This window comes from Bos javanicus, chromosome 3, assembly GCF_032452875.1.
Source record: "Bos javanicus breed banteng chromosome 3, ARS-OSU_banteng_1.0, whole genome shotgun sequence".
NCBI lineage: Eukaryota > Metazoa > Chordata > Mammalia > Artiodactyla > Bovidae > Bos > Bos javanicus.
In genome coordinates, this window is record NC_083870.1 from 14,711,148 (window position 1) to 14,719,914 (window position 8,767).

The 8,767-nt window shown below is 61.4% G+C and overlaps 2 protein-coding genes across 6 annotated transcripts; one reads left to right on the plus strand and one right to left on the minus strand.

Annotated features, from left to right (window-relative positions):
- The first annotated feature begins 78 nt into the window (after positions 1–78).
- Positions 79–6,085, plus strand: PAQR6 (progestin and adipoQ receptor family member 6). Of its 5 annotated transcripts, none has more exons than XM_061403763.1 (8): positions 79–1,324; positions 2,748–2,871; positions 3,269–3,396; positions 3,529–3,734; positions 3,844–3,970; positions 4,351–4,447; positions 4,648–4,798; positions 5,115–6,085. In XM_061403763.1, exons 2-8 carry the CDS (start codon positions 2,773–2,775, stop codon positions 5,387–5,389), a joined length of 1,083 nt encoding a protein of 360 aa, XP_061259747.1. In that variant the 5' UTR covers positions 79–1,324; positions 2,748–2,772; the 3' UTR covers positions 5,390–6,085. The 5 variants fall into 5 exon arrangements, with proteins under 5 accessions (XP_061259747.1, XP_061259762.1, XP_061259780.1 ...); XM_061403778.1 differs by having other exon boundaries at positions 2,748–2,823; XM_061403772.1 differs by lacking the exon at positions 79–1,324 and adding an exon at positions 2,044–2,140.
- Positions 6,086–6,228: 143 nt separating this feature from the next.
- On the minus strand, positions 6,229–8,727 carry BGLAP (bone gamma-carboxyglutamate protein). The gene is made up of 4 exons (XM_061403945.1): positions 7,146–8,727; positions 6,854–6,892; positions 6,584–6,653; positions 6,229–6,429 (listed from the first exon to the last, which is right to left on the minus strand). Exons 1-4 carry the CDS (start codon positions 7,207–7,209, stop codon positions 6,300–6,302), a joined length of 303 nt encoding a protein of 100 aa, XP_061259929.1. The 5' UTR covers positions 7,210–8,727; the 3' UTR covers positions 6,229–6,299.
- Between the last annotated feature and the right edge of the window lie 40 nt (positions 8,728–8,767).

Consider the following 8,767-nt stretch of genomic DNA (forward strand, 5'->3'; position numbering starts at 1 on the left):
CTGTACAGTTTTACTGGAACATGGGAAAGATCACAGGCTGAAATGGCAGTTTGGAAAGGTTTCTATGATGTGGCCCAGTTGAAGCAGGAAACCAGCAGTTGAAACACAAACTCCAGAAGCAGTTTTGACAGCTGTGAAGTTCATTGACTGCACTGAGCTGGTGCCTTCACAAGGGTGACGTGTTAGTCTCTCAGTCGTGTCCAGTTCTTGTGACTTCGTGGACTATAGCCTGTCCATGGAGTTCTCTAGGCAAGAATACTGGAGTGGATTGCCATTTCCTACTCCAGGGGACCTTCCTGACCTAGGGATCAAACCCGGGCCTCCTGCATTGCAGGCAGATTCTTGACTGCCGAGCCACCAGGGAAGACCAAGGCTGACGGGTGAAGGCTATACAGATGACCATGAACAACATGTGGTTTTAGGGCACTGACCCCCATATAGTCAAGCATCTGCACATGGCTATCCAGTTGGCTTTCTGTATTCAGTTTCACATCCATGATTCAAACATGGACCATGTTGCACTGAGCACATATTTAGTGAAAAATTGTTTATAAATGCAGTTCACACCCATGTTCAAGGGTTAACTGTTTTGAAGGTGACAGCCTGGGGGTGGTTGGCTGTCTTCAGCTGGGTCCTCTGAATCAAGGAGAAGCCTCCTCACAGGAGAGATGAGGGTGAATCTTGAAACCAGCCTCTTGAGTCTTCCATCACCTGTCCTTTCGCTAGGATTGACACACCTCTCGTGTGTCTGGGGAGTGGAGAAGCTTGGTGAACCCCTCGTGGTTTAAACCAACGTTTACCAAATGCATTTGCTCTGAATTCTGTCCAGCACCAGGCACTAAGGCAGCAAAGCACAGTGAGAAGTGATTTTGGAAAATCCAAAGTTGGGGTTGGAATTCCTCTGCCCAGCCTACGGCAGAGTCCCCCATCAGGTGCTGGGAGAGCCTTGAACCCTGGAGCCGTGGGGCAGCCTAGGCTGAGGGGTCCCTCCATACCACCCTGGCTGCCTCCTGGATAGGGCCTGGGCCTCTTCCGGCCAGTCTGCTCTCAGTGGGGTGGGGTCAAGCTGGAGGGGCTGGCTGTGTGCTGGAGGCCGAGTGAGCTGCCTGCTAATGGGGCTGGGCCACCCTGCGCTGCTCCCTGAAGGCTGGACAAGGCTAGGATTGTTTCCCTGCTCCCTTTGTCTCCCACACCCCGCCCAGGCCTGGCCCGCCTGCCTGCCGCTCCTCTCCCTCCCTTTGGCCGGCTGGCAAGAGCCAGGGATCCGCCCGTGGAGCCCGGGGCCTGCCGACCCTCTGGCTTAGGAGCGCCCATCAAGCTCTGGGTAAGGAAGCTCACCTGGGGGACTAGAGGCAACGTACCTGCTCCAGCTGCACACCGCACTCCCCCCCACCCCCATTTCCTTGGCTACAGCTGACCACTCCAGAGACCTGACCCTAGTGCTGAGGGGAGGACCCTGAGGGGACTAGACCCCAGCATCGTCCTGGTCCACCCCTCCCCAAAGTAGCTGGGCTGCACTCAGGGTAGGTCAGGACACCCCCATCCCCGTCTTGGGAGGGGTCAGTCATCTATCTCGGGTAGTTTTTTGGATGCGGTCCGAGGCTTGTGGGGTCTTAGTTCCCGGATCAAGGATGGAACCCAGACCCTCGGCGGTGAAAACACGGAGTCCTGATCACTGGCATGCTAGGTCGCTTCAGTTGTGTCTGACTCTGTGGCCCCAGGGACTGTAGCCCACCAGGGAAGTCTAATCACTGGATGGCCCCGGAATTCCCGGGGGTAGATACCTTAAAGCTCAGCCGGGGTGCAGACTAGGGACCAGATCTGCCTTGTGTCCAGCAGGGTCCCCAGCATCCAGCTCAAGGGCAGAGGCTCGGGGTTCGGGCTGGCTGTGTAAGGCCCGGAGTGTGTGAGGCGCAAACAGAGCAGGCAAAGGAACAGCGGCAGGAAGAGGGGTGGGTCTGGGCTGGAAAGTTTTCGCCTGGAGAGGTGGGCGGGGTGTCCTGTTCTCCCTCCTCCCAGGACAGTTCCACCCACCCTGGTGGCCCAGCCCCTCCACTTGTGCCAAGGAATGTGCCTGGGAGAGGCGGCCTGGGAGGCAGGCGGGGCAGTAGAGCCGCGGCCACCCGGAGGCAGCACACAGGTCTGAGGCTGAAGGGCGCGGGGCTCAGGAGGGACAGGGACCAGAACACCCCCGGGGGTGCAAGTGTAGTCGTGGAAGAGCTAGGCTTCCCCCAGTTCCTTGCCCCACCAGTGGGCATCTGGCCTTTCCCAGAATTCTTCCTAAGCTCCCTGAGTTTTCTGTGTTCAGCCCAGGCACTGGGGGCCAAGGGGCTTTTTGGCGGTGGCGGCAGCGGTGGTGGTGGTGTGCCTGGGCTCTCTCTGTGCTGTCCTTTGTAAGTCAGGGTTCTTCTGAGACAGAAATTTGGGGTTAGGGACTTGGATCCAGGGTTCCTGAGGCAGCCTTCTGGCTGAGGAGGCCACTCCACTCGTGATGGATCAGTCCCTCTCCATGGGGGAACTGAGTAGCCCCAGGTTAGGCTGAGGAGGGGCTGGGGTTATGACCACCGGGGAAGCTGGGAGAGCCTCCCCAGGCCTGAAGGAAGCAGCTTGGTGGCCAGCTACCACTGCACGCATGCCTGTACACAGCCCACCCTGGGACTCAGGGATGGGGTCCAGCCTGGGCCTCGGTGAAAAGGGACCCATGGATGGGGGCAGATACCTAATTCCCCTCTGCCCTTTGTCTCCAGGTCAACGTGGAGGTGCCGGGCCACCATGCTCAGTCTCAAGCTGCCCCAACTCCTTCGAGTCCACCAGGTCCCCAGGGTGAGGGATTCACCAGCTCCTACTTCCCAGGGTGCTGGCTGGCCGGAGGTGCTTCTCTTTGTGCAAGTGCAGAAATCTTTGCTACAGGCTACCTCATCCCTGTCAGTTTGGTGTGGGGCTCCTGTTCTCTAAGGAGCAGGGTTTGTGACCTGCTTCCTGGAGCCCAGAACGCTGCTTTATCTGGAGTCCCCAGCCTCAGAGGCCGTGTGTCCACCGACTCCCAACCCCATCTGGTCCCCTCCCTCTGCCTCGTCTGTTTCTCGCCTGCTCTCTGGGCTCTGGAACCTGTGGTGAGATGGGGTTGGATTTAGTTTGGCTTTGGCACCATGGTGATCTCCAGACCATTCCCTTCAACCCTGCTTCCAGAGATCTCTCTTGGAGAGAAAGGGTGGAGCACAGTGACTCCCCTCTTCTCCCCCCACCCCGCCCCCACCCACTACCCTAGGTGTTCTGGGAAGATGGTATCATGTCTGGCTACCGCCGCCCCACCAGCTCGGCCTTGGACTGTGTCCTCAGCTCTTTCCAGATGACCAACGAGACCGTCAACATCTGGACTCACTTCCTGCCCACCTGGTGAGGGAGGCTCTGTCCCAGGCTTGGGCCTCGAGCTCAAGGGGGTACTCAGGCGGGCCAGGACTGCCTGGGCCCACGGGCTGCAGTGGGAGTCGCCGGGGCTCCGGTGGCCTGAGCACGTGCCCGCCGCAGGTACTTCCTGTGGCGCCTCCTGGCGCTGGCGGCAGGCCTGGGCTTCCAGTCGGAGCCCTACCACTGGCCGCTGCTCGTCTTCCTGCTGCACGCCTGCCTCTACCCGTTTGCATCGTGCTGCGCGCACACCTTCAGCTCCATGTCGCCCCGCGTGCGTCACATCTGCTACTTCCTGGACTACGGTGCGCTCAGCCTCTACAGCCTGGGTGAGCCCCACGGCGTGGCGGGCAGGGGGAGGGGCGTTTCGGGCAGGGCGGGGGTGTGGCACGGGGGTCCTGGGGCGGGGCCTCAGTTCCTGCCCCGCCCCGCCCCCAGGCTGCGCCTTCCCCTATGCCGCCTACTCCATGCCGGCCTCCTGGCTGCACAGCCGCCTGCACCAGCTCTTCGTGCCCGCCGCCGCACTCAATTCTTTCCTGTGCACCGGCCTCTCCTGCTACTCCCGGTGGGTTCTCGGCCAGTGGTGAAGGGGAAGGCGGAGGGGCAGACCAGGGCGCCCACAAACACTTGGACACCCAGGACCGCTGGGTGTGCCTGCGCCCCCACTGCTCCTGAACAAAACTAGTGGCTGTGGGGCCGTTTATTGAGGCCTTAGTCTGCCCAGAGCCTGTGCACCAGCACCACCCCGGCTCTGTCTCTCCCACAGCGACCTAAGCGGCCCGTGTCTATCCCCATTTTATAGCTGTTGTCACTTACAGAGGAGTTACGTGGCCTAAGGGCTTTCGAAACCACTAAACATTCCATGGTGGCCAAAGGTCCCCTGCCCTCCTCTCACCCCCATCCGAACATAGTGATGGTGACCAGCCTTTCCCTCTTGCCTCCCAGGTTCCCAGAGCTAGAAAGCCCTGGGCTCAGTAAGATCCTCCGCTCGGCCGCCTTCATCTATCCCTTTCTGTTCGACAACCTCCCGCTTTTCTATCGGGTAAGGCTCCTGCTTTCCTATCCTGACCCTCACAGTGCCCAGTCCCACCCCCTCGAGCCCTGACCCCAGCCCTGCCACCCACCCTCCTAGCCCAGCATCCAGTCCAGCTGTGCACCTCACCCCCCATCCTCACCAGATCCCAGACACATGATGTGCAGCCCCGAAGCCCTTCCCTGCCAACCCTGCTTTTCCTTTGCCAGCTGGGACTGTGCTGGGGCAGGGGCCGCAGCTGTGGGCAGGAGGCGCTGAGCACCAGCCACGGCTACCACCTCTTCTGTGCGCTGCTCACTGGCTTCCTCTTTGCCTCTCATCTGCCTGAGCGGCTGGCACCAGGACGCTTTGACTACATCGGTGAGCGCAGACCTGGCCTGGCCGGGGGGCGGTCAGGGAGACAGCTCCCCAGAGCCCTGAGCGAACTAAGAGTGTTCCTGGCAGGGCCCTCAGGTTAACAGCAAAACCAGCAGCACGTATGCCAGGGGCTCTGTGAACAGCAGCTCACTCATAGTTGCTGATAACTCTGGGAACCTTAGGAAACCCTGGGTTTCTTATTCCCAGTTTTAGGGGAGTAGCAGGCCCAGATGATGGGATGCTCGCCATGGATCACAGTACGAATTGGGGCAGCCCTGGGGGTTGGATATGTGTCCTCACCTGCCCACCCTCCCCACAGGCCACAGCCACCAGCTATTCCACATCTGTGCAGTGCTGGGCACGCACTTCCAGCTGGAGGCGGTGCTGACTGATATGGGATCTCGCCGAGCCTGGCTGGCCACGCAGGAACCGCCCCTAGGCCTGGCAGGCACGGTGGCCACTCTGGGCTTGGCAGTGGCTGGGAACTTGCTCATCATTGCCGCTTTCACAGCTTCCCTATTTCGGGCCCCCAGTACATGCCCCCTGCTGCAAGGCGGCTCACTGGAGTGGGGTACAAAGGCCAAACTGCAGTGAGGTCTCAGCTCTGAGTCTGCCCTGGAAAGAGGCAGAGGCCAGGCAGGCCCTCATGTAGGGGAGGAGCCCAGACCCAGGCCTGATAAGATGGGGGCACATCTGAGCCTGGAAGCAAGGGTGGCTGAGGACAGAGCGTGGAGGTGAGAAGGGAACTGGGAAGACAGAGGCGAGGAGAGGGCCTGGGAGGCTGGGAAAGAGCAGGAGGCTCAAGGAGGGGGCTCTTGATGGGGTTGGGAAGTACTGAGGGTCTGAGAGGGGAGGTGCGTGTGTCCAGGCTGGAGCTGCCCCACCTGCCATCGAAGGCTGGGGTGGGAGGCGCTGAGTCCTTTTATCTGGTCCCATTTCTGGTGCTCCTGGAATTTCTGCACAGCCCAGGGAAGAACTAACATGGCTAACCCAGGCCCCCCCGAATGCTTGTTAACCCAGCTCGGAGGCCTGCTTGTGCCCTACCCCCAGACCAGGCAGCGCTGGCCGCCGGCAGTTCTTGGCCTGTGGCCATGAGGGCATCTGTCCTGGTCCCAACCGTGGACTCCGCATCCAGGCCTCTGGGATCTGGTCTGTTTGGGTGTGTCATGGATGGGGCAGTGGGTTGAAGTGGCGGGAGGGTGCTGGGCTAGAGAGAACCCAGCTAGACTTTAGGGAGCTACCTTCAATGCTTCTGGAATCAGGCAGGGATAAATAAATAAATCAACAACAGATTTTGGGACACAGTTTCTGGGACTGAAAAAGGGAAAACCTCTGGCTCCACTCGCCATCGTCCCAACGCCTCCTCCTCACACTCCACAGATGGACAAAGAATCACAGCCCCAGTTCCTCTTCTGGAGTTTATTCTAGAGCAGCGGGGAGGGGAGGGATCCTGGAGAGAAGCCAGAGCTGGGGGCTGCCAGCCAGGTGGGCAGGGCTGCAAGCTCTAGACTGGGCCGTAGAAGCGCCGATAGGCCTCCTGGAAGCCGATGTGGTCAGCTAGCTCGTCACAGTCAGGGTTGAGCTCACACACCTCCCTCTTGGGCTCCAGCGGATCTGGGTAGGGGGCTGGGGCTCTGAGAACCCACCACACAGGGCATCAGCCTCCATGCAAAGTGCCCGCCCCTCCTCCCACGGGACCTGGGGCTCCAGGGTGCCCCCACAGCAGCCGCTCCTCCCAGCCCATCCTGCAGATGCAGGGCCTTGGCCCAGCACCACCCCTCCTCTCACCCCAGCCCGTGATCCAGGTAGCGCCTGAGTCTCTTCACCACCTCGCTGCCCTCCTGCTTGGACACGAAGGCTGTGGAGCACAGGGGCAGGGGTCAAGTGGCTCCCAGTTTGGGTGGATAAGATGAGGAGCAGGCTGGCCTTCCTGAGAGCCAGATGGGAGGGAGCAGGAGGGGAGAACGGGACTGAGAGGACTGGGGTAAGAGCGGGTGCTGGGAGTGGGCAGCACCCTCGGAGATATGGGGCATAGCCCCCGTCCAGCCCACTTCATACCTGCGCCTTTGCCTGACTCTGCATCACCAGGCTTTGCATCTGCAAGGAAAAGGAGCCCAGTTCACCCCTGCTCATCCCTAGAGCCCTCCCCACCCTCCCCTGCCTCTGGCAGCTTGCTCTTCCCTCCTCTTCCTCCACAAGGAGAGAAGGGGGCAAATGGATTAAGACTACAGAAAGCTAGTTAGACTGTCACAGGGACTGCCCGTGGAAGGGGTGAGGAGAGCGTGAGTCCATGGCACTTACTCTCCCAGCTCCCATGGGCTGGATCTGGGGCAGGGGTTGGGGCACTCACCTGCCCGGCCAGCGAGGCAGAGTGTGGCCAGGGCCAGCAGGGCGAGGAGCATGGGGGTTCTCATGGTGTGTCTGTCAGCGGCTGCGTGGACTTGGCCAGTCTGCTTCTCCCGGCCTCCAGCGCCGTTTTATACTCTCTGGGCTGTGCCCCAGAGGCAGGGGTGCGGGCGGGTCATGGGGGAGTCTGCCAGGGCTGTTTGGGGCTCATCCGCCTCAGCTCTGTCGGCCAAACCCCAAAGGAGGTTGTGGTTGGAGCTGTGGCTCCCTGGGCAGGCCCCCAGAGTGATGGAGGAGGGTTCGCCTCAATCCAAGACTGCCAGCCTCCAGAGAGGGTCCCCAGCTCCTCCCCGCGGGGTCGCCCCAGGTCCCCCAGCCCCTACTCTCCCTCTGAGCCCCAGCCTCAGTTTGAGCCATCAGTGGGGCAGGCTGGGAGGGGAGGACGGGGAGCCTAGAGAGGAAGGGGGGCCGGGGGTCTAAAATAGAACCGTGCGGAGTTGGGCTGCAGCCTCTCAGACTGTGATTTCCACCACTGGCCCCGTGGGCAGGAGCCAAAACCCAGGGAGGGCGGGCCTGCTGGCAGATGCCCTCATTCGCCCCGAGGAACCCTGTCCTAGAGAGGCCTCGACAGCAGGGGCGGCTCGGCTCTGTGCAGGCCCTGGGCATCAGGACACGGGAAGGGGTTGGGGCAGCACAGGGCCAAGAGCCAAAAGCCAACACGGGTGGGGCCGGGCCTGAGGTTAAGGACAGCCCTTTGGTCTGCCGCCGGCCAGGTGGGCCCTACGCTGAAGACCTCCTGCCCCGTGCCCCTCACAGGCAGGGACGCAGGGTCTGCGTGGGGCAGGAAGATGGAGAGCACCCCTGGGCTCCTGACCACCCCATCCTCTTCCTGCCCTCACAGCCTCCTCAGTGCCAACCCTGGGGACCTGTCCTCCAAGGGACAGAATATCCAGCTGGAAAACCCGAGAGCTGCTTCTGCCTCAGCTCAGGCTGGAGAAGAGGGGTATGCTCACCCACCCCCGCTCACCGGGTGGAGGCCTGGCAGACACAGCACTGCCCGCCCACCCCCACCTGCGGCTGGGTGTTTGGATACCTCCAGGAGAGAGGAGCCACTGGGCTCAACGTAGGGGGTGGCGCCTGAAGAGGGGCCACCCTGACATCTCCCCAGTGTCCCTGGTGCTCCCAGACAGACCAGCCAGGCCTCTGTCCACAGTGAGGATGACGCTCTCACCCATACCCCTCTCACCCTCCAGTCTGGAGGAGGCACCCACCCAACCTTTGGCCAAGTCTCTCCTGATGCCCTGTGGCCCTGGCTGGGGAAGAGGGGGCATGACGAGCCAGAGGACAAAGTCCCAGCCTTCTGGAGGGCCCACCACAGAGCCTCTCTCAGAAGCAACCCAAGGGAAAGAGAACGGTGGGCTGGCTTGGACAGAGTGACACCCCGCGGAGGCTTGTCCTGGCCTCAGGGAACCCAAGGGTCCTGGTTTTGGTGACAAGGGGCTTACCAGCCCTTCTGCACATGATGGTCAAATACAGCCCCCACCCGCCCTCCCCAAGACCTCTTGCAGCCCTGCAACCAAGACCTCGATGGGAGCCAGGGCTCTGGTCCAGGGCGGAATCTTGGCC

Excerpts from the sequence above, each read along its gene's own strand:
- PAQR6 (XM_061403763.1), top strand. The coding sequence starts at position 2,773 with ATGCTCAGTCTCAAGCTGCCCCAACTCCTTCGAGTCCACCAGGTCCCC. Across the intron at positions 3,397-3,528 it reads ACTCACTTCCTGCCCACCTG|GTACTTCCTGTGGCGCCTCC; the intron begins GTGAGGGAGGCT and ends TGCCCGCCGCAG. Across the intron at positions 4,448-4,647 it reads ACCTCCCGCTTTTCTATCGG|CTGGGACTGTGCTGGGGCAG; the intron begins GTAAGGCTCCTG and ends TTCCTTTGCCAG.
- BGLAP (XM_061403945.1), bottom strand. The coding sequence starts at position 7,209 with ATGAGAACCCCCATGCTCCTCGCCCTGCTGGCCCTGGCCACACTCTGC. Across the intron at positions 6,893-7,145 it reads CTGCCTCGCTGGCCGGGCAG|ATGCAAAGCCTGGTGATGCA; the intron begins GTGAGTGCCCCA and ends TTTTCCTTGCAG. Across the intron at positions 6,654-6,853 it reads AGAGTCAGGCAAAGGCGCAG|CCTTCGTGTCCAAGCAGGAG; the intron begins GTATGAAGTGGG and ends TGTGCTCCACAG.